This window comes from Carassius carassius, chromosome 39 (genome assembly GCF_963082965.1).
Source record: "Carassius carassius chromosome 39, fCarCar2.1, whole genome shotgun sequence".
NCBI classification, from domain to species: Eukaryota; Metazoa; Chordata; class Actinopteri; order Cypriniformes; family Cyprinidae; genus Carassius; species Carassius carassius.
In genome coordinates, this window is record NC_081793.1 from 22,057,896 (window position 1) to 22,082,586 (window position 24,691).

At 36.0% G+C, this 24,691-nt stretch overlaps 3 protein-coding genes across 3 annotated transcripts; 1 reads left to right on the plus strand and 2 right to left on the minus strand.

Moving 5' to 3' along the window:
• Nucleotides 1-212: 212 nt before the first annotated feature.
• Nucleotides 213-7,444, plus strand: LOC132121634 (uncharacterized). Its single transcript, XM_059531238.1, has 7 exons — nt 213-689; nt 1,191-1,274; nt 1,565-1,653; nt 2,257-2,442; nt 2,757-2,894; nt 4,954-5,146; nt 6,384-7,444. Exons 1-7 carry the CDS (start codon nt 443-445, stop codon nt 6,689-6,691), a joined length of 1,245 nt encoding a protein of 414 aa, XP_059387221.1. The 5' UTR covers nt 213-442; the 3' UTR covers nt 6,692-7,444.
• Nucleotides 7,445-12,773: 5,329 nt separating this feature from the next.
• Nucleotides 12,774-19,510, minus strand: LOC132121635 (transmembrane protein 235-like). The gene is made up of 4 exons (XM_059531239.1): nt 18,725-19,510; nt 17,969-18,025; nt 17,695-17,832; nt 12,774-13,184 (listed from the first exon to the last, which is right to left on the minus strand). The coding sequence occupies exons 1-4, from the start codon at nt 18,894-18,896 to the stop codon at nt 12,949-12,951; spliced, it is 603 nt and encodes a 200-aa protein (XP_059387222.1). The 5' UTR covers nt 18,897-19,510; the 3' UTR covers nt 12,774-12,948.
• Nucleotides 19,511-19,572: 62 nt separating this feature from the next.
• On the minus strand, nt 19,573-23,442 carry LOC132121636 (baculoviral IAP repeat-containing protein 5.2-like). The gene is made up of 4 exons (XM_059531241.1): nt 23,226-23,442; nt 23,034-23,143; nt 22,733-22,850; nt 19,573-19,970 (listed from the first exon to the last, which is right to left on the minus strand). The coding sequence occupies exons 1-4, from the start codon at nt 23,331-23,333 to the stop codon at nt 19,878-19,880; spliced, it is 429 nt and encodes a 142-aa protein (XP_059387224.1). The 5' UTR covers nt 23,334-23,442; the 3' UTR covers nt 19,573-19,877.
• Between the last annotated feature and the right edge of the window lie 1,249 nt (nt 23,443-24,691).

Consider the following 24,691-nt stretch of genomic DNA (forward strand, 5'->3'; position numbering starts at 1 on the left):
GCAGTTCAGACACGTTCAAAATCACAAAACTAAAGTTTAGTCCTCAATAACTGCTGATAGGGCTAAGCCACATATATTACAAGTGAGCGCCCACAAGTGGACAAAGTTAATACTTCAGTCAACTTATTAAATAAAGGCATAATGTTTTTTTTTTTTTTTTCTGGCCATCATTCAGTATTGGCCAGGCTACAGCACCAGGATCAATATTACATCTCATACTGTACACTGGAAATGGTTGCCATCTTTAGGTTTGAAAACCTCGAAAGTTTTGTACTTTTTAGAGGATTGCTGTGAACTGATCGATGTCTAAGTGTTCTATTATTCATGTCTGTAAGTTTAAGGCCGCTTAATCAATGATTATCGAATACAGTAAACCAAAGTTCAGTACAGTCATGTGAATTGATGCACTGTTACCGTTACATTACCGTGCAAAAGAGAAGACATGAGCTCCAGAACACTAACGACTCCAGCTCGTTTACTCCGTTATTGCTTCCACAAACCTCGTCGTGTTTTTTACGTGGATCCGGTGCGACTGTACTATGGGTCCCCGCAGGTGGTCACGGGATCAGCCGTTCGCACCGTGGACCTCCGGAGCGATACCGTCACCAAACCCGGAGCGGCCATGCGTCGAGCCATGGCCGAGGCAGAGGTCGGAGACGATGTGTTCGGAGAAGACTCTACGGTTAATGGTTAGATGTTGACAGTGACACACAGTCAGTTGTGTGCTTCTGTAACGTCAGACTCTTATTCTGATAAGTGTAAAGGTTCCAGTGGTGTTCAATTATGATTCCATCTGTTAAAACCATAATAACATGCAAGTGTGTGTGTGTGTGTGTGTGTGTGTGTGTGTGGGGGGGGGGGGGGGGGGTCAAAGGTTTCCAGTAAAATGTGTCCTAAAGGATAATGTTTAAATTTGGACGAATTGGACTGAAAGCAGCTCACCTCATGAGATACAAATTTATTATCACACGAAATGGTCTGCTTTGAATACAATGAAATATAAGATAATTTGCTTTATTTATTTATTTATTTATTTTGACAATAAATAATTTCCCATACATACTTTTTTTATTCGTAGTTCTGATCACTGTACTATTAAATATATTTTAAAAAGTGAGTTTGCATGTTCAGAATTTTGATTAGCAAATATGCAATAGTTTACATATGCTCTCCCCCCATTCTTTATGTAGAACTACAGAAAATAGCTGCTGATATGTTTGGAATGGAAGCGGCTTTGTATGTCCCCACTGGAACGATGAGTAACCTGATTGCAGGTGAGATTGCAGAATGGTGCCCAGGGCTATTAATAAAACTGGTTTACAGTTGTCACTTTGAGGTAAATTGGACACATATAATGCTGTTTTCCAGTGTTTCAGCCTGAGAGCTGCTTCTGGCTATTAAAATCTGATATTTCAAAACTGATATTGATTTGCGCTTTAGCTCACAGAAATAGCTCACTATTCTTGGAATTTTGTTCTTGTTAGGGACCAGATGCAGTAACATAGAGCTGTTCTTCCCAACACATATTTTGCCCTCATGTTTCGTTTCTCTTTCTGTGTCTCAGTTATGGTGCACTGCAGAGAGAGGGGGGATGAGATGATAGTAGGGGATCTCTCTCATATGCATGTTTACGAACAGGGAGGAAGTGCACAGGTATGAACAATTGGGGGATGTACAGTATTTGTCTCTGGCATAGGCTTATTTTGTTCTTTGTCTCTCATTTTATTAAATGTATTATTTCTGTAATCTTTTATCAAATATTTTTTTAAGGAAATAATGCATGACAACTACATGATTTATGTAGCACATAAAGGAGTCTGCCAATTTATTCCAAAATATTAAAATGTCATTTCCACCGAAGAATGCTATTAAACACAATGATAATGTGAAGATGTTGAAATTATCAGGATTTTTTAGAAAAAAATCATTTGTTTTGAGATGCATGTGAATTTCCATTCCAAAGGTTAGTGTCAGTTAGATTTTTTTAAGTAAGATTTTTATTTTGTTTTTGAGATACCAAGGCAGGCTTCATTTGATAAAAAAAATTAATAAAAAATAGTAATATTAGAAATATTGTAATCATTTAAAATAACTGCTGTCTTTGTTAGTATATTTTAAAATGTCATTTATTCCTGTGATGGTAAAGCTGAATTTGCTGTTCAGATTTGCTGTTCAAGAAAAATAGTTGAAGAAATACTTACTGATATAAAACATTATCTGTAGGCTGAAATAAAATGTGCTTATGTTTGTTCATAGCTTGCAGGCGTCCATTCTGCAGCAGTCATTACCCTCAGCGATGGCACCTTTGACCTAGACCAGCTGATCTCCAAGATCCGTCATGGTTACCCTGACCCACACTACCCACGCTCCCGCCTGGTTTGTGTGGAAAACACACACAATATTCAGGGAGGCCGCGTCCTCCCACTCTCCTTCCTGCAAGAGGTTAGATATTGGTTATACATTGGTTCATTTAACGTGTGTATGTGAGGGAATGAGAATATGTTAAGGCAGCCAGACACCTGGTGGTAAACTTTGAACAATGGGACAAAATCCCTTCATTTACACCCCCTAGATGTTCATCTAGTAAATGAGTGATTAATCAAAGACGGATTTACTCAGCACTCCGACACGAATATGTTTCATGCATTGCCTCAGATTTGACAAATGAGGCACATCCACATGTTACACTTTTATGTTTAAAGTTACAAAAAATAGACATGCATAACTGTGTGTTTTATTTTGTTTTTCGCCCAAAGCTTCGCTCTGTGGCTGATAATTTTGGTTTGACTGTGCATATGGATGGAGCGAGGGTGATGAATGCAGCTGTGGCCCTGGGTGTCCAACCTTCTGCTATAATACAACACTGCCATTCTGTCAGTGTGTGTCTGTCCAAGGTAAGCACTCACTTTCTCTTAGGGTCCACTTATAATACAGTACTATAATACAGTTTCTGTTATTTTTGTATAGCTATTTTATATTTGAAGCTCATATAGCTACATATTACATTCAGAACAATTATGTTTGATATGAATTTAAATCAAATATTTATAGGACAGATGTTATTTAAACATGTTAAATTTAGTACAGATAAGTATTTAAACAGATTAATTTAAATAATAAAAGTTTTCAAAGGTTGGGGGTCAGTGTTTTTTTAAAGACATGTATTCAGCAAGCAGGCATTAAACTGACAGTAAAGTTACAAAACTTTTACATAGTTATAAAAGCTGTTCTTCTGAACTTTCTACTTAAGAATCCTGAAAAAATTATTAAGCACAAAATCAGCATGTTAGAATGATTTCTGAAAGATCATGTAACACTGAAGACTGCAAAAAAATCTGCTTAGCTATCACAGGAATAAATTACATTTATTAGAATAGAAAACAGTTATATTAAGTATTACTACCCATTGAGTCTTCTTTCAAAAAGAAGCCTGACTCCAAACTTCTTAAGAAAAATGTGTGTGTGTGTGTTTATTTTGATAGATTTTTGTGAATAGATAGTCTTTATTTCAGCAAAATGTAGGTTGTTTTAATGTAGCTGCCAGCGGGCAAATAAAATCTTTATGTGAGAGAAAGGAGAACATAATTTGAAAATTGAAACTGTATAGTAAATGCAGCAACCCCTAACCTTGAACACAGTAGTGAGATTTTCATAATATGACAAATGTACTTATTATAAGCTAGCAGTTGTTTTCATGCTCTAGAAAGTCATTTTCCAGGAAAGTTATTTCAGTCATTTTAAACAAAACAACCCCAGGCAGTGAGAAACAGAATCTGTAGTCTTCCACCAAAAAGCAGGAGAAATCAGTTTAAGTGAGAGGCATTGAAAATGACCTTGTAAAATCAGTGCTCGTATGCTTTATAACCTGCATCCTGAAGGTGTCTCACACATCCAGATGATCAAGTCTTATTTTAGTCACATCATCAAAGATTGATGGTACTTTCCTCTGATAACACACCTCTAATTAGATTGTATCATCTAGGATTTGAAAATATCCTCATTACTTCCCACAGAATGAACTCAACATCACAGCTCAGATCATCACATACACACAAAGTCGATTGAAGAGACCCTGAAGTAAAACCTAATGATTCTCCACTCTCAGAAAAATCCTTGGAGTAGATGTCAAGAAACGTATTTGCATTTTAATTACAGAACTAGTTTGCATCTAGCTGGAAGAAGGCTACTCTCTGTCACTGATTTTCCTCTTTTCTCGCTGAAAGACATTAAATGTAATTTAGGCTTATAGATAAAGACCACTGATATGAATATCAAATGACTTCTGCCTGTCTTGACTACAGACGTTCAAGGAAAAAGCAACCATCTAAATTCCAGATGTCTTTTATAAAGTGTGCTTGCTCATTGGTCATATACTAAAGCAGCTGTTTGATCATACTTGATGCATTAGTACTTCAGTGAATATAGTTGAATGATTTGTAGCTTGTCATTAATGCTGTGTAGTATACATCATACTTTATTCATAAATGCAAATATGACTAAGATATTTTAGGGGTGTTCATATGGGACAGGTTTTATTTAACATGGAGTAGGTTGCCTTATAGGAGCCAACATGTTAAGGTCACATGACCAACCCAATGTTACTTATTTGAAAAAGTGGCAGTTTAAATTTAAAGGTCAGACAGAGGGTGGAAAATGATCATGAAAAACTAAATTGACTGTTTTTGGCACGAAACCAACTTAATAAAATATTAAAATAAGTAAACTTAAAAAAAAAGCAGCCTTGTCAGCTAACTGAAATATTAAAACCGAATTAAACTAAATAGAATTATAAAAAAACCTAAAGAGAGACTTTAGGTGAATTTAACAGAAAAATATGTTCTATACAATAATCATATCTGAACTGTGCTGTACTAAATGTGTTCTTTTATAGATACTATTTTGTTTTGTCTAAGCTAAGAACTGTAAAATCTGATCTGATTTGCTCTTTGGCAGGGACTTGGGGCACCTGTGGGCACCATGCTAGGTGGGTCAAAAGATTTCATACAGAGAGCCGTTCGTGCCCGCAAGGCACTTGGTGGCGGAATGCGCCAGTCGGGTGTCTTGGCAGCAGCTGGTAAGATTGCCCTGTCAGACATGATTGGCAGACTGGAGGAGGACCACAGGAATGCCAAAAGCTTTGCCCAAGGTGATAGAACCCTATAGATTTCCTTCAACCCTCCGCACAATGCTGCACAAGCACTGTAGGCTTATTGCATTAGTTAGCCTGTGCTTGACTAAGACCTTTTCTTAGACCATTATGATTATAAAATAATTAAAGGAATTATTAAGCTTGTAAAATACTCTTATATGCAGTAGCTAGAATTAGATAGCCCCTTCGTTACAGCGTTACCACCACTGTTTTGTTAATCATCTACAGTAGTTATGCTCATTAATAAACCTGTATGACTGAATGTAGACCCCACGCAGTCACTATATTCATCCCTTAAAACTCATTTTTGATAAAGAAAACAAGGTATTAAAAAAATTAAATTAATTTATTCATTATTATATTAAATTATTAAAATATCATTAAATAATTTCTAAATGCCTTAAAATTGCTTTAATGTAGCTCTACGTACATCCTATACATGCACCATGAATACGCAAATTAGTCCTCACCTCCACTCAGTCACAACAGCTCAGACTCCCTGTTCCTTCATGACAGAGAAAGCAGATTTCTGTTAATCTGGTTTAATGGGCTATTTTAGTTTAGGACTAGGCTTAATCTCTGTCTGGGAAACCGTTCCTAAGTGTATTAAAAGCTGTATAAAAACCTGATTTTTACCGCAGTGGTCTTTAAGAAATCAGAAACTAAAAGCATAACAAAAGAAAGCACAAGTCTGTAAGAAATCAAGCTGTTTAAATAAATACATCCAATGGAACAATTCACTAATAAAGGTCATTATTTTAGTCACCCTCATGTTCTTAGAAATTAATTTAAAATTCTTCCTTTTAGGGTAGACAAAGGGTGATTATTATTATTTGTTTTGCACTTTTCAATTTCATACAGAGACTTTAAAGCTCCTAAGGGCCAAAAAAAAAACATTGTTTTAATGATTCTGTTGACAAATGCAGTCCTCGAGTTCAATTCACTGACTCAAAAAAAAAAATGCAGCAGTTATCTGTCCATTGGACTGAAATTATTTCTTTCACACAAGCAATTTTATGACTCCAGAAGACTGGGAATATAATGTACCAGTCTTATGGACTACAGTTGTAATAGTTTTATAGTGCTGTTGAAGCTTGGAAGTTTCAGTCCCTGTTCAGTGTATTGAAAATAGCTATTTAAAATGTGAATATTTAAAATCTAATTTAAAAATTTAAAAATCAAAAGTTATATTTTTAAGAGTTTGATGCAATGTCTTTCTCATTTTCTCTCGTAGCGTTGTTACAGTGTGACCCTCCTTTGTACCAGGTTGATCTGACCACTGTGGAAAGCAACATTTTGAGGTTCAGTCTGCGGGACGCTCATATGAGTCCAGCCGAGTTCTGCGAGCGGATGGCAGGCGTAGATGAAGAAGAGGTGAAGGCTCTGGGCCAGGGGGTCCAGGTTCTGATGTTCCCCCACGTCGGGGGAACAGTCAGGGCTGTGTGGCATCTGGGCGTCAGTGAGGAAGACACTCAGCTGGCTATACAGAAGGCTCATTTTGTGGCCCACCAGCACAAGCTCAAGTCTATCAGGGCAGCATGAGAAGAGCCCTTGACCAATCATAGATGTCTTTACACCAGTCTTTCGGTCTCGGGGACCATTTAAAAGCTGTAAAACTGTACAATGAAGCATAATTATATTAACTAATTTGCACTCCAGTTGGACAGCCAAGACTTACCCACTTAATTTAGTGGTAAGAGGTATATTACAGTGTGTGTATATACTGTACACACACTAACACACACACACTTAATGGTTACTCACAATAAACTATTGTCTCTGACATTTGAATCTTGTTTAAATGCATACTTTAAGCAGCAGAAGCTGTTTAAGCCTTTTAAAAAGATATATTATGGCTAGTTTTTATTGTTTTATAATTGAGTGTTATATAAGAGTTCCCCATAAGGAAAAGACATAGTCGTGTAGAGACAGATCGTCATGACAACAAAGCAGAGATTTACTGCAGTGGATATCAGAAGGGTCTAAGGACCACGGTCTAGTTTTGGTAGATAACACCGATAACTTTATTGCTATAGTATGCAGGAGAAATGAATTGACTGAATTTACAGTATTTTTAAATTACATAACCTTAAACTGGTTTTAGGCATATCATTTATTCTGTTGATTATTTTCTGTCTTTAAAGTCCAATTAACAGCCCTTGAAATTTACAGTTAAGACAAGGTAGACAGTGTCATGGCTGACAATCCAAGAACTTGTTTTGCCTTCCAAAAAAAAGTACATAATTTACAGAATCTTGTACACAGCGTCAATATTAGTGTGTATGATTCTTACAAAACCTGTCAAGAAATATCCAGGCTATGTGTCATTCTAAAATTAAAAAGAATGAAAAAAAAAAATACATTTTGAAATAATAATAATAATAATATTGCTTAAATTATTATTATTTTAACAATAATACTTTTGCTTTATTATTATTTTAACATTTTCATTACAGTTAAGCACATTTTAGTTGCTAATTTTCATATTCTCACTGTAATGCAAATCAGATTCTCATTCTTAATTCTCACATTAAAATGGTATTTTATACATCATGGATGTAGTTGTACTGCCTTGAATTGATGCAAATTGAAATTTATTTTAAAGTGTTGTTTTGAAAAATAAAAAGTAAACAAATACTGTGCAGTAAGAGATTTGTCAATAATGGAAATAGTAAAATTGATATTGATATTGGCCTGTTTGCATTAATCTGTACCTATACCACCAACAAATCCATTTTAGGAGTTTTGGAGTGTGAAGTCCTTAATCATGTGCACATGAAATCAAACTATAGTATGAAAAAATTTAGAAATATTTAAAACTTACATAGTATCTCATTGTAATTTATTAATAGTTTTAATAGTTTATTTAATAAAGAAAAATGTGTGCTGCGTGTGGTTGTATGAATACCCTAGAACAGGGTTATTCAAATCTTGTCCTGGAGGGCCAATGCACTGCAGAGTTAAGCCTGGTTCACACCGGACGCGGAAGCGGCGCGGAACGGAGGCCGCTACCTTTCGGCGCCCATGTTAACCTATGGTGTCGTTCACACCAGACGCGGAGCGCCGCGGCATGCCGCGGCCGGCCCGCGCCGTGAAGCGCCAGTTTCGGCGTCTGGTCTATTTTTTGGTGGGAGGGGGTTATTTACTTACCCATGATGTGCTCTGAATAAACAACAACTGCAGAAGCCTTGTCGACGCTGCGGAGAATACGCGTCTGGTGTGCAGGCAGGCGCCGGACCGCGCGTGATTTTCCGTTCCGCGTCGCTTCGGCGTCCGGTGTGAACCAGACGTTAAGCTCCAACCCTGATCAAACTCACCTACCTGTGATTTTCTAATAATCCCGAAGACACGGATTAGCATGCTCAGGTGTGTTTGATCAGGGTTGGAGCTAAACTCTGCAGCGCATTGGCCCTCCAGGACAAGATTTGAATAACCCTGCCCTAGAATCAATAGGCACATAGACCGATGCATACACTCACCTAAAGGATTATTAGGAACACCACACTAATACGGTGTCTGACCCCCTTTCGCCTTCAGAACTGCCTTAATTCTACGTGGCATTGATTCAACAAGGAGCTGAAAGCATTCTTTAGAAATGTTGGCCCATATTGATAGGATTATAGCTTCTTGCATCCATGTTCTCATTCTGTTTACGCCAAATTCTGACTCTACCATCTGAATGTCTTAACAGAAATCAAGACTCATCAAACCAGGCAACATTTTTCCAGTCTTCAACTGTCCAATTTTGGTGAGCTCTTGCAAATTGTATGAGATGAGTGGTACCCGGTGGGGTCTTCTGCTGTTGTAGCCCATCCGCCTCAAGGTTGTGCGTGTTGTGGCTTCACAAATGCTTTGCTGCATACCTCGGTTGTAACGAGTGGTTATTTCAGTCAAAGTTGCTCTTCTATCAGCTTGAATCAGTCGGCCCATTCTCCTCTGACCTCTAGCATCAACAAGGCATTTTCGCCCACAGGACTGCCGCATACTGGATGTTTTTCCCTTTTCACACCATTCTTTGTAAACCCTAGAAATGGTTGTGCGTGAAAAACCCAGTAACTGAGCAGATCGTGAAATACTCAGACCGGCCCGTCTGGCACCAACAACCATGCCACGCTCAAAATTGCTTAAATCAACTTTCTTTCCCATTCTGACATTCAGTTTGGAGTTCAGGAGATTGTCTTGACCAGGACCACAGCCCTAAATGCATTGAAGCAACTGCCATGTGACTGGTTGATTAGATAATTGCATTAATGAGAAATTGAACAGGTGTTCCTAATAATCCTTTAGGTGAGTGTATATGGGTGAAACATCACATGATAGAAAAATACTGCCATTTGCCATTATGGAGTGGGCCAAAAGGCCAGGCCAAAGGAACATTAATTTCAGCCTTGTGCAGTCTGCTAACGCTCTGATGGGGCTTGTATGGTTGATGGGGTGGTCTAATCAGCTACTTATGGAAGAGGCCACAAAAGCAGATTGGCTCCAACAGAAATTCAAAATTATTCAGCGAAGGCTTGAGTGCTATTACTGGATTCAATGTATTCATCTAAAAGAAGTAAAAAAAAAAATAGCGATGGCAACAAAGCACAATTTATAGTTTGTGAATAATTCAACAACAACAAAAAAACATTTTCATTTGGGATGCAGCATTTGGAGGTTTTTCAGTTTTAAGACCAGCCTTGTGTTTAAATGAAATGGCTGCAATTTACAGAAATAATAAGGCAAATGAACAATAATCAATTTCATTTTGGAAAGAAGCATCGAGACCAATATTTTGCTTGAATCAAAACAAGGCTATCTCATTCAGCTTTCCTTCCACACCTGAAAATGAAGTGGAATGATTCTGATTTCTTGCCTCCACCAGAGCTTGTCACCCTCTGAAAGTGTTAAAGCAGACCCCTTACATTTATGGCTACTGTAAGCCTGAAAAAAATTAAACCCACCAGAGCGCTCATTTAGGACAATACATTCTTTATGATTCATAAACTCAGCTAAGTGTGCCAAAAGCACCTTTTGAGTCACTACAGTGAGTCACATTTCTTCTTCTGTTGTTGATTTGTTAAAGCTGTGTACTAAAGTAAAAAAATAAAATAAATAATTTACATACAGGCAATTCAGTTAAGCTTTAATCTTGATGAATATCTAAAGGCATAATGTTCCTCACTTGTTGCCGTAAACCAAAATCAGAATGATATAAAAATTTAAATAAAGTCAACAACTAGAATAAATTCAATCCCTGAAAGCAGTAACAACTAAACATGACAACAACTACAAATCATGTTAAAGTGCAAAGCATTCAAACATACATTTAAATGGGAAGATTGTATTAAAAGCAAAACATTGTTTACGAGAACAGTATTTTAAGAACAACAGCATTCAAAAACATTCAGCTTCTCAGGGATTGTGAGATGTCTCTATATTGGTATTCCAAATAAAATTGGCTTGTTCAGGTAAAATGGATAGAAATGTGATGACAAATAACTATAATTAGATATGATCCATCTTAGCACATATTTTCTAAATGCACAACCTGACTTATCTGCTGATCAAAGTAAAAAAAAAAAAATCACAGCACACAAATGAAAAGTGAAGTTTCTGAAGCTTGAGTATAAAACATCAAATATACAGTGGTTATAGAAAAGTATCACCCCCCTTTTAAAATAACCACATTCTGTTACTTTGCAGGCCGAAATAAAGACAGACACAGTTTTTGTTTTATCCAGCTGTATTTACTCAACTTATAACATCCAAGTGAAAGATATAACCCCAACATGGAAAAATCTGGAAAACAACAAAAGTCACTGAGTTGGAAAAAGGATCACCCTCCTCCCGAAAATTACTTGTAAGCTCAATCAGGTGTAGCTAATCACTTTCTCAATGGCACACAAAGCCTTTGACTTTCAACTGTGATCAGCGGTGGTCATTTTGATTAACTAAGCATGAAAAGAGCTTTCCCGGAGAGTTTCATTCCTTGGTAGTGCAACTGAAGCAAACAATCAACTATGGGTAGTAAGACACTATGGGTAGTAAGACACTGTCAAAAGATCTCCGGGATAAAGTTGTGGACAGGCATATGTCAATTTTTTTTAAAGGCTTTATCAATGCCTAGAAGCACAGTGAAGTCTATTAAGAAGTGGAAGGTATTTGGTACAACATAGACCCTCCCTGGATCAGGACGTCACTCTAGACTGAATGAAAGCGCTTGGAGGAAACTGGTTAGAGAGTTGCATGAATTTATGACAAAGAGTGGTCATTGTGTGCATGTGACAACAACATCACAAATTCTCCACAAATGTGGCATTATGGGAGGGTTGCAAGAAAAAAGCCACTCCTCAAGTCAGGCCACATGCAGTCACGACTGAGCTTTGCCAAAATGCAACTTGAAGATTCTGAGGCAGATGACACAAACATTTTTTTATTTGGCCTCAACACCAAACAATATATCTGGCAGAAATCCAATACAGCTCATCTTCGAAATAACAGCATTCCTACAGTAAAGCATGGAGGTGGTAATGTCCTGTTATGGGGTGTTTCTCTGCAACAGGGACTGGAGGACTGGAGCAGGATAGAAGGAAAAATGTATGGGGAAAAATACAGTCAAATTCTTGAGGAAAATCTGCTGCCCTCTGCCAGAAAGTTGTCAATAGGAAAAAGGTTTACCTTCCAACATGACAATGACCCAAAGCACACAGCAAACCTGAGCACACACAGTGGATGAAGGAGAAAAAGGTGAATGTCCTTGCATGGCCCAGTCAGAGCCCAGACTTAAACTCCACTGAAAAACTGTGGAAGGACTTGAAGACTGCAGTCCACAAATGCTCACCATCAAATTTAACTGAACTTGAGCAGTTCTGCAAAGAAGAGTAGGCAAATATGCTGTGGTTCAAAAAAAGGCTGACACATGGGGATGATCTTTTTTCCAAATCAGTCATCTTTTTTTTTGGGGGGGGGGGGGGGGGGGGTTCTGACATTTTGGTTTTATATCTGTCCCTTGGTTGTAATAAATAGCACTGAGTAAATACAGTTGGATAAAACAAAACTGTGTCCGTCTTCATTTCAGGCTACAAAGCAACAAAATATGATTATTTTAAAGTGGGGTGCTTCTTTTCCACACCCACTGTAAAGCAAATCAAATTGCAGAATTTAAAAGAATTTCTTTCAGAAATATCCTTTATTTCTTTTTCATAAACTATACATATTTAATGAACAATAGATGGCTAAAAAAATATATACAGTTACGCTTCCTGTTAAATGCTCCGTTCATAATGTAAAATCAAGGATAATGACAGCAAGAGAAAAACAGAAACACGGATACTGGCAGGCAGGAGCCCAGCATAAAAGAAAAAAACATTACAGAAACACAAACAAATGAAACTTACTAGCAATTACAGTAGCAATTTTCAACAAAAGATGAGCCGGACAGGCCTTTTTTAATTTTTTTTTTTTTTACATATTTTACATAGAGTTATACTATATTGCAAAGGCCAATTTGCAATATCTCGTGATCTTAAGCGTGTAAAATTATTTTTGAATACAAAACATGCTTTTGTATGAATATCTTTACAACATTTTTTTTTTCCATTTCAATTTACTTCCATTTGTGTTATGTTTTTGATGACTATTATTCTAAAATGTGGAAAACAATCATAATGGAAATGAATAGATGTGTCAAAACTTTGGACCAATAATGTTCATCTGAATTTTTGCTAACAATGTAAGCAAAGAGGAGACCTTACCTTGACAAATACTGACTACCTTGCCTGAAATGGAAATGTATGGTTCAAGCAGGTGGCGAGTCTCTATATGGGAGCAACAGACTCTTCATACTGGGTTAAGGGCACCAGCCTGACAGCCAGCAGTAGGAGAAGACCAGTGATCACCTCCAGAATAAAGGAGATCCAGGCCATGCCCATAGACCAGCCGAATGATGTGTGCACTTGAGCCATTTGCTCACTGCCCATCCGCCTTTCAGTTTCTTCCAGAGCCTTCTGAGAGTACCTGATGTACAGACTCACCCCAGAGAGAGTGAGAAGACCTGAGAAAACACATGCACAAGCACACATGAATGCACACAGACAAATAAAACCAATTAAGCATCCTTTATCTTTACACCTTGTTTAGATGTGGGCTAAAAATTGCAATTAGTCTAAAATTAGCAGATCTTAAAATTTAGTCGCTTTATTATGTTTGACAATTTATCAATGACAAGTACTTGAATGAACATTTGATGTGGCTGGGCTGTGGTGGTTTTAATGTCTTCAATGCCACAATCATATCAGTAACACTTTACAATAAGGGTGCATGAATAATCATGTACAAATGCCTAAATTAATACTTAATTCATCATATACTAACTGGAGTCATATGGATTCAGGCATGAATACCGGCAGCCTTAACTACATGTTAGTACATGTTTGATAGTTAATGCATAAATTAACATTTACTGGTAAACTAAATCAAACAGCCTCTTTAAGAAGGAATGAGAAATAGTCTGACTTTGAAATGAATTGAAATAATTGAATATCATCATTTGAGTTTTTGACCTCTTAAGCATCATCATAATCATTACTGGGTGGCGAAGGATTAGTTGATCCTCCTCATCAATAACATATACTAACATGTAGTTAAGGCAGCCGTTATTCATGTGTGAATCCATATGACCCCAGTCGTAGTTAAGGATAGCTCTTCGTTCATGATTAGTTAACACCTTTAATAATCTTTATTATATGATGAATTAAGTATTAATAGGCATTAGTACATGATTAGTCATGTACCCTTATTGTAAAGTGTTACCATCATTAACCTTACGTTAACTTTTGCATGAAAAATGTTAGTGCTATATTGCTTTTAAAAAACATTTGACCACATGGTTTGATATTTTCTTGCTTAATGTAACTAAATATATTATTAAATGCCGCTTAGGTGCCACCCAAGATGTTGATGAGTTTGCTTCTACATTGGAACAGATATAGAGAAATTTAGCATTACAGCACTTCCTTAACTACGGATCCTTTGCAGTGAATGGGTTCTGTCAAAATGAGAGTCTAAACAGCTGATAAAAACATCCCAATGATCCACAAGTAATCCACATGACTCTAGTCCATCAATTAAAGTCTTGTGAAAAGCTGTGTGTCGGTAAGAATCAAATCCATCTAGCAATTTTAACTTCAAACAATTGCTTCTAAAATATGAGTCCTCTTTCCACAATATTGCTTTCTCCAGTGAAAAAGTATAATCTTGGCTGAATCAGGTGAGATTTATGTGCAGATCAAGCCCTGTGTACAAGCGATAAGACAATTCTAAACAAATACATAGGTAGATTTTGATGTGAGAACTCAACAGGGGATGGACATTTTCACTGGAGAAAGTGTAATTATACATTATGGTACTTTGGCCAGCAGTGATGGTTTAATGTAAAAATTCCTTGATCCATTTGTTTATTACGAACATGCAGTTTTTCGCTTTACAAAATTGCCTGCATCCAGTGATCTTATTCCCATTTATTCAAGCTCATATTTTACTAGTAAACCTCCTAACTTGATGTTTGCATTATCTAAGGGATTTATTTTAATAAACCCATATTTTAAGATGCCAGAAATGATTTGACTTTTTCAGTAATCAACTGAACCAGAACTGAATACAAAATTCTTCCAGACGCACAGAGCTTGTCTCCCTAAACACTGCTCAGTACAGAGAGCCATTAACACACAAGACTAGTCTATAGCATCCGCTCTCAGAATTAAGAGAAGCATTAGCATCAGTGATTTAAACAGGAAGGAAGTTAAACTAGGGTGGTAGTTTGTAGCTTCCTGTGGCCCCCTGGTGTGTCTGATGATTCCAAGACGTGAGCCATTATTACCAAATCTTCATTAAAACAGAATGTGCTGATGTGGACAAACAGCAGCAGTTTAAAACACTGACAAAATGAGAATGGATTTCCACATCAGCCATAATATGCACATAAGAGCCAATAAACAGAGAGTGTAACACAGTTTTTAATTAGTATGGCCGAGAATCTAGACAGGAACAAACTGACTTGTTTCTGAACTTACATTTGCCGGTTCATTTAGAACAAACAGTCTGTACAATCCAGGAATTACTGATTATTTTTATACAGCACTGTGTGTATGTATAACAAATCACAGCCTGATTTTCTTAAAGGAACAGTTCACCCAAAAATGAACATTTGCTGAAAATGTACTTCATTGAAACAGATTTGGAGGATTTTAGCATGACATCACTTGCTCAATGGATCCTCTGCAATGAATGGTACAGCATCAAGATGGCAGTTCAAACATTTAACAATCAACATCCTCTGAAGTGAACGCTGCATGTTTCTTATAAATACATCTTAATGATGGATTTATTACAAACAAACAGCTTTTCACTTCACAAGACCATAATTGTTGAAATGAAGTCATGTGGAAGTTTGTGGATTATTGTGATGTTTTTAATCAGCTGTTTGGACTCTCTTTGACAACACCCATTCACTGCAGAGGATCCACTGGTAAAGTGATTAAGCAAGAGCTAAATTTCCCAAAATATGTCTGATGAAGAAACCAACTCATCTACATCTTGGATGGCCTGCGTGTAAGTTAATTTTGAGCAGATTTTCATTTTTGGATGAACTGTTACTTTAAAAGCGTCATCGTATGAGAGGAAGCAGTCCATGTGGAATTCTCTTATGTCAAAATATTCCTTCAAAATTGCATTTTTATTTTTCTATACATTCTTGTAAACAATCCAACAAATAAAGACAATGTAAGTAACAAGACTGATGCCAAAATATTCCAAGCTTCACTGTGTTAAACACTTGCCATGCGGTCCTTATTTCCACGGTGATAAATGATTCCGTTCAAACATTTAACAATCAACATGCTCTGAAGTGCTGGGATTCATTGGCTGGCTCCTTTAAGGAAACCTTTATTCAAGTCATATGTCTTCAGGCTACATAGTGAGATGACACTCTCAGATACAGGCTTTGAAATGCTGTTTGGTGTCAGGCTAAAGCCAGCAATGTCTCAACAATGAGTGTATGTTCAAAGACCAAAGCAATATTGTCTTGCCTGTGATACTTAAGTTGCTTTGGGATTTCTTGCAGGGGTCTCATGAAATGAGCTCTGGATTTATTCAGCATGGATTATTATTTTATTTTATTTTGCTCATGCATGCATTCAATGAAGAACAAAAGCAATAATATTTGAATGAGAGATACATGATCAGAGTTACTGTGGGCTCTATCATTCCTTACATAAATCTACCCAGATATTATTCTTTCCCTTTCACCTTAAAGGCAGGGTAGGTAATACATGTATAAACAACTTTCTTCCAAATTTGTTTAAACTTTCTATATATATCAATGCATAATTAAAATGTAAGTACTCTGATAAAAAGAGTATAAAAATCGAGTGACTCTAGACCGTTTAATCTGTATTAAACACAGCTCATTATTTCCATTTCGGGACGAAACATAGGATTGGCTTAGGCGACTGTCACTCTCTCGCAACCATGGCAACCACCCTTTTGCCACAAATGACCTGCCCACTTGCGCGTGCACGTTTGATTTGAGGAAACAGCACGTTTGATTCAACAGGCACGGATCCTAGGAATACCAAAACAATGGCAGAGAAACAGCAAGCAAAATTCACAGTACCAGCCTATGCAGTTAGTGAAGGCAAACCAGGCAAAAAAAGGAAGACAGTAACAGTACAAGAAAAGGCAATGAACAAAAAGTCTTTGGATAAACAAAGAAATAAAACGCGAGTTAAAATCGGCGTGGCTTTCCAGCGATGGCGAGAACTGAGGGAACTCAAGGGGCTGAAAAGTGACTCCTTGATGGCTTTATTTCTGCTGGACAGGTAAATCTTTCTTTTTGTATTTTGATCATACATATTTTTTTCATGAAGCATGTGTCATTAGCACACGTAGCTGCGTAATATAGCTAACATAACATTACTTAGCGAGCCATAGTAGAGGCTTTGGAAGGAGCCCAGAAGGGAGGGGGTGGAGTGAATGGAAATAATGAGCTGTCTTTAAAACAGTCGTGAGAGGTCTACAGTCGATTAGAGAGGACTACTACTCGATTTTTATACTTTCTTTTTCAGAGTACTTACATTTTAATTATGTATTGATATATAAATAAAGTTTAAACAAATTTGGAAAAAAAGTTTTTTATACATTTTTTTACCTACCCTGCCTTTAAGATTGCCCATTTCAATCATAGAAATAGCTGGGGGAATGTTCTCTATTATCCTATCAATTTCATGAGAGGAAATGATAAACTGCAATAACTTCAGTCCCATAAGACTCTGACATTACAATAATTCTAGGTGAGTAATGCCTTCAGCCTTCCGGTTTCTGAATGTCATTCAAAGAACTGCAGAGCCAACTGTTTGAACTTGAACTTTGTGTATCTATGTTGTACCCCATGAGTCTGCAGACACAAGTTTAATTTGCATGAGATTGTTTTTGCAAGCAGCATATAAACGGAGTACCTTTAATTTTATAAAAGTAGAGGCTTTCTGAGTTCAATGGGTAAGACTTACTGCACAGGAGGAAATATGAAGCAGATCCGATCAGGAGTGCCCGGCTTCTTGCTAGGGAACTGACGAGGCCACAGATACCTCCAAACACCAGCATCACCAGACTCAAGGGCAGTAAGATGGCAATCACACTATGCATGACTGAATGAGGTAAATTAGATCTGTTAAGCCACTCAGAAATGGCACCAGATATTTAATGACAGCACTGCAGTACAATAAGCCGTTTTTAGAGGGAGTTAAAAGTTATTGTGTTTATGAAAAGGTTTTACAAGCTTACTTTCCATCTGCCTTTCTGATTCTGAATATCCAGTGTCCTCCATATGACTTTGGACATCTACAGTCAGAAAAACACAAAGCAAATCAACAGGGTGCAAAATATGGCTGCCCTTGTAAGGTTCGAACCTTGTTAATACATACTGTTCAACAGCGTTTTCAAACAACGTTTCAGTTCCCACAACAGTAAGACCAAAAAAAAAAAAAGAAAAAAAAAGAAAGAAAATTCTACATAACGCTAAATTTCTGCGTAGAATTAACAGAATTTGATTTTATTTGAGGAGGTAACCATAGCAACAGCTGCTCTATCGCTGACTATAACATCTTATATAGACAAAAATTGCACATTACAACATAACTGATTAGCTAGCGTTTGGTTTCCGAAACTGAAAAAAAAAGAAGAAAAAAAGTGTTTCAGAGAGTTGAGAAGACGCTAAAAGACATTTTGAAGACGAATCTTCAATGCGCCAAGAAAGTTACAGAAATTAAGACATGGACACTAATTAATAAAAAAAAATTAATGCTCAGTTTTAAACTAATTATTGGGCTAGATTTTGTATTGTGGGTGCAGTCTCTATTAAATTATTTCTTTTTAAACAACTATTACCTGGAAATCGATTGGTCAAATGAACTGCACGCACAAGTTAAAGCCCAAGATATTACAAAACGAACCTATTCAAAATAATAACAATCTGACTACGATCAAAGGTATCAGCTCCACACGGTGAAGACATGAGAATGAAAATGAAGGTCGACATACCATCTGTCACTCCCCACAGTCCAGAGTTAATGCGCGCGGGGTCAGTGTGGTTCGCGCGCTTGTCCTCGATGATGTACCAGTATTCCGTTCCAATGGCGAGCGCTAAAGAGCTGAAACTGAGAACACCCGTTAAACCCCCACCGACGACCACGAAACCGTATGTAATTTTCATGTCGGTCAGAATATATGCGATTCCGATTCAGGACAAGCCAAAAACTACGCTGAAAAGCATACCATTTGTCTATGAGACGCGATCAGATTCCTAACTTGTGTTCCAGGAGCTCATGGAATAAATCTCACGCGCTGCCAACAGCTGGAATAAGTGATGTTGATTGTCCATGCAAGATGCCGACAAAATAAGATGACATGCAAGGTGTTATTACTAGAAAAGTTGTGTGGTGTTAAAAGGCAAGGTGGGTTGCTTGGACATTTATTCCTCACCGGTGTGTGCAGTCCGTGTCCAACTAACACGGAGCGCAAGATTACGCGTGACATTACGCGAGGTAACATGACGTACAGTTCATAACCAACACCATTCATGACATTATCCTACCGACCACCCATCCATCCTTTTCATAATCATAAAACAAAAATACCTATGAAATATACAACAAACACATGCAAGAATGTACGTATTTATTAACAAGTATCTCCACACTGAATTCCTAAGATTTTTTACAAGAAATAAGTCTCACTATGAGCAATTTAGACTAATATTTTAGAGCTGAGCTGCCACTATCTCAATTCTTTATTCTCAAATCTTCTGACTTCTCCTGACCTGAACATTTCCGGATATTTCCAGGATTTCCCATTCTCAAGAGAGAAAACTCGTTATGGATAAAAGTTAATTTTTATTTATTTAAGTTTTTATCTTGAACAGACAAACAAACAAAAAGAACAAGAAATAAGGCTGAAAAATATCCCTATAACATTTTACAGAGGCCATGGTAGAGTCTTTTTATTAAGCTCATTTTAAAATAAATACTATAGCAGAAGGAAGTAGGTATATAAATTTCTACATGTGGTGTGACATACACATTTCATCACAGGTAACATTTTAAAAAGAACATACATAGTTCCATGACATACAAAGGAAAGAAAAGAAGAACACTAAGAATCAGACCAAAATCAGACCATAGCAAAATGAAACTCTTTACTCCTCCCCCATCGCAGTTTGGATGATCTGGGCTCTCTTGATCTTCACCGCCTCTTCAAATTTATCTATCGCCTGGCTACACCTTTTTTTCTGAAAGATTTCAAAAAACATTACTTCATTCATACTCTTAGCATGGACTAAATCAAGATAATATACTAATGTTCAGGTATGGAAACTTGAAAGATGCAGTTCTGTTGTAAAAACATTCCAAATAAGATGAAGTTGGTCACAAAGAAAACATAAATCAAATACAACTATCTAGATTACTCATTCGTCAACTATTAGGGAAATTTAAAAGAAATGTCAAGAGGAATTTAAAACAACATGTCTAAAAGTTGTTTACATAAGGTTCAAGGAAATCCCTAGAAATACATTTTTTAAGTATAAGTTAAATGTCCAATAAGAGGGGTAAGTTTATAAAACTAAAGCACAGAGTATACAAAATGCTAACAAAAGAAGTTTTTACACTATATTTAGTATTCAAGCTGTACAATTAATTGAAATAGTTTCGATTTAGCCTCCAACGATTATAAAATAATCGAGATAAAACTTATTGTGCCCTGTTCCGCCCCCTTTCCAGCGGTGTGCTTTCATTCCTCCATAAAATCCCAATTTTTATGTGCAGATCAGTAAAATCATGTAAAGTGACTTTCACAAAATGCTTGATTTATTTAAGTTTATTAGATTTATTTGTGTTTTTAAAAGCGAGAAAGAAAATACGGACATGTAAAGTCACCTTTTAGCTGACCGTGCATGCCTAAACTGTCAAATACACGCAAAAATGTGTCGAAATGCAGTGCCTAGTGATTATTCACATAAACCCTCATCAGTTATGTCTTAAGTGAATGCAAACAGTTGAAAATGCAGCTATTAAAGCGACAACAGGCTGAAAGTCCTGCTGCCGAGCCGACAGCAAAAGACAAAGAGAAAATCCCTCGCTGGTATCTAATATGAAGATGACATCATAGCAACCTTATTTACGGAAAATACATTTTGTTATGTATACCTCATATATATATATAATCTTTAAATAAATCACTCATTTAAAGTTTTAGTCATGTGGCCTTCTCATAGTAGTGTTAAATGATTGTAATTACAATATTAACCAAAATAATCGTGATTATGACTTATGCCATAATCGGGCAGGCCTAAACGTGTGTGTCATATGTGTATATATGTATGTGTATATATGTGTGTGTGTGTGTATATATATATATATATATATATATACACACACACACACATACAGTACAGACCAAAAGTTTGGAAACATTACTATTTTTAATGTTTTTGAAAGAAGTTTCTTCTGCTCATCAAGCCTGCATTTCAAAATGATCAAAAAATACAGAAAAAAAAAATTTAATATTGTGAACAGACAATATATTATTACAATTTAAAATAATTGTTACTTTAAATTATCATTTATTTCTGTGATGCAAAGCTGAATTTTTAGGATCATTATCACATGATCCTTTAGAAATTATTCAAATATGATGATTCATTATCAATGTTGGAAACAATACTGCTGCTTAATATTTTTTCAGAACATGTGATACTGTTTTAGGATACTTTGATGAATAAAAAGTAAAAAAAAATAAAAATAAAAAAAAGCTATGTTTTTAAAATATAAATATTTTGTAATAACAATATACACTACTGGTCAGTAATTTGGGGCCAGTAATTTTTTTTTCTTCTTTTAAAATAAAATCAATACTTTTATTCAACAAGGATGTGTTAAATTGATAAAAAGTGATAGTTAAGAAAATATATTATTAGAATATATATTATTATAATTTTTTTTTTATTTTGAATAAATGCAGTTCTTTTTAACCTTTTATTCATCAAATATATTAGACAGCAGAACTGTTTCCAACACTCATAATAAATCAGAATATTAGAATGATTTCTAAATGATCATGTGATAGACTGGATTTTACATGTGACACTGAAGGCTGGAGTAATGATGCTGAAAATTCAGCTTTGCATCACAGGAATAAATTATTTTTTTAAAGTATATTCAAATAGAAAACTATTATTTTAAGTTGTACTAATATTTCACAATATTGTCAAGAGGAATTTAAAACAACATGTCTAAAAGTTGTTTACATAAGGTTCAAGGAAATCCCTAGAAATACATTTTTTAAGTATAAGTTAAATGTCCAATAAGAGGGGTAAGTTTATAAAACTAAAGCACAGAGTATACAAAATGCTAACAAAAGAAGTTTTTACACTATATTTAGTATTCAAGCTGTACAATTAATTGAAATAGTTTCGATTTAGCCTCCAACGATTATAAAATAATCGAGATAAAACTTATTGTGCCCTGTTCCGCCCCCTTTCCAGCGGTGTGCTTTCATTCCTCCATAAAATCCCAATTTTTAGGAATAAATTATTTTTTTAAAGTATATTCAAATAGAAAACTATTATTTTAAGTTGTACTAATATTTCACAATATTACTGTTTTCTCTGTATTTTTGATCAAATAAATGCAGGCTTGATGAGCAGAAAAACTTTCAAAAACATTAGAAATAGTAATGTTTCCAAACTTTTGGTCTTTACTGTATATATATATATATATATATATATATATATAAAAGACACACACATTTAGGATTGTCCGATTTTGGCATAAGTCATAATCATGATTATTTTGGCTAATATTGTAATTTATATATATATATATATATATATATATACACACACATTTTGTTTTAGAAAAACTTGAATTCTACAAGACAAACTTTTATTTTCCTGTTTATGAATGTGAAGCTGCACTGAAACAGTTTGTATTTTATAAAGTTCTATATAAATAAATGTGGCTTGACATTTTGCGTCAGCAAGCTCATACTTACAATGATAAACTTCTGTCTCTCTTTCTGAAGTTTCAGAAACTCCTCCACAGTCAGACTGTCCACAGTCTTCTTCAGCGAGATAAAATCACAGGTAGGAGAATGTGTTTTATGCTCTTTCCTGATAATACAAGAACGCCAAAGCACATCAGAACAAACTGCTAAATAACCAGATGAATGATGACATTGAATAAATCAAATAACCCTGACTTGAAATCCGCGTCTTATTGCATTACAGACACAAAGCCTCTCTCAGCTCTTTTTAACTGCGCAACAGCGGAAAGTTGAACAGACATGGACTCACTCAGGGTCATCCTCGGGTTCCCATCCCTCCAGCTCTTTCAAACAGAAGAAACACTGCGCTATATCTGGACTATTGTCCGACGGGGTGTGAATAAATCCTGCTTTGGCCATCTACAGAACCAAAAAATGAATTTCAGCACATACAGAACAATTTTTCCTGTGTTGACGGATCGAAGGGGTTAACGTTACTCACGTTTTCTGGAGTGCAAATGCAGCCCTCTTCAAACGGCCAACCAACGAATGTTTGAAGTCTGTTCTCATAAAAGTACATTTTAGTCTGGTCGTCACTACTAAGATCCATTTTCTTGAATATGGAGAGTAAAATTAAAATAATAAGAAAGAAGACCGAGATACTCGAGTGGCTTGCTAGTTGTTGTCTTTTCTTCCGGTTAAAGTTTAAAATTGAGAGCGCGAGTTATGATTGGCTAAAGGATGTAACTACCACGCATGCGCATATAGAGAGACTATCATACGTAACTGTACATATATACATTAGCATTATTATATGTAACTTTATACATTTATTAATACTACAATAATATTATTAATAAATTAACTTTTTATGAAACACGTAATTTTCTCTCTCTCTATTTTCTGCACAGAGAGCGTGATACATTATTATCATTATCATTATTATTATTAACGTTATCAAAACTGTGTAAGGTTGTTTCAGAAAGTGGAATGCATATATCCTTATCGTCCTACCTGAAGCAAAACTATGTAACGTTAGCCTAGTGTCGAACATAAACCCACTTAAAAAAGCGTGTGCACACGTAAGAACTTAGTTTTGTGTCAGAACTTTTACACTTTCATTCATAAATTCACCCCGTCTGTGTTTGCGAAACGATTGAATCGCGGAATCCAGTCAAAAATAGAACTTGCTGTATAAAGCAGAACGTCAAGGATTTTGGCTATTTTTGAATGAATACATCTACATTAGGGCTGTAAAATATATCAAATATCGATATAGACTAGTGTATATGAATATTACAGTTAAAAGAGACCACAGTTGTTCTACGTGTCTCTGGGAATGAGTGCTCAATATGTGCATTTTTGTCATTCAAATACACACGATGTTCGCAGTGTTTTCCCCCACGCCGACTCCGCCCTCGCCACGCCCCCAGCTATGACTAGATGCCGACTGTATCTATTGGAGCTCTTTGGTGAATTGGCCAATATGTTTTTTTGTCTAGTTCATAATATTTACAAGTTTTTAAGGCAGATGAGACCTTTTCATGGTTTTAAATAACTGTTCACAATACTGAATGTTTTTTTTTTTGTTTTTAGGATTAAGTTGTATCTTCACCAAAACTGTTTTATGCGTTGTAAATAGACACATGATAGTGCACTGTTGCAAACTTTGTAAGTGGGAATCCTATGTCAGTTACAGTATTTCATTGGGAACTGGTTACCATAGACAATTTCACCGTAAGGCTTTTGTTCTGAAACTGGTTAACAATAACGTAGAAGTAATTATTATTTAGTTTCATTTTTTTTTTCTTATTGACTGCAGCTACCAGCAGTTTATTTTTGAAGCAAGACATGCAAGTCTTCACAAACAATTCTGGGTCATCTCGGTCGGTGGTAATGCGAACGGTGTAAAGCACACAGGAACAGCAAATACTGCATATAGGATTCAATTCTGATTCCTCGACAGCC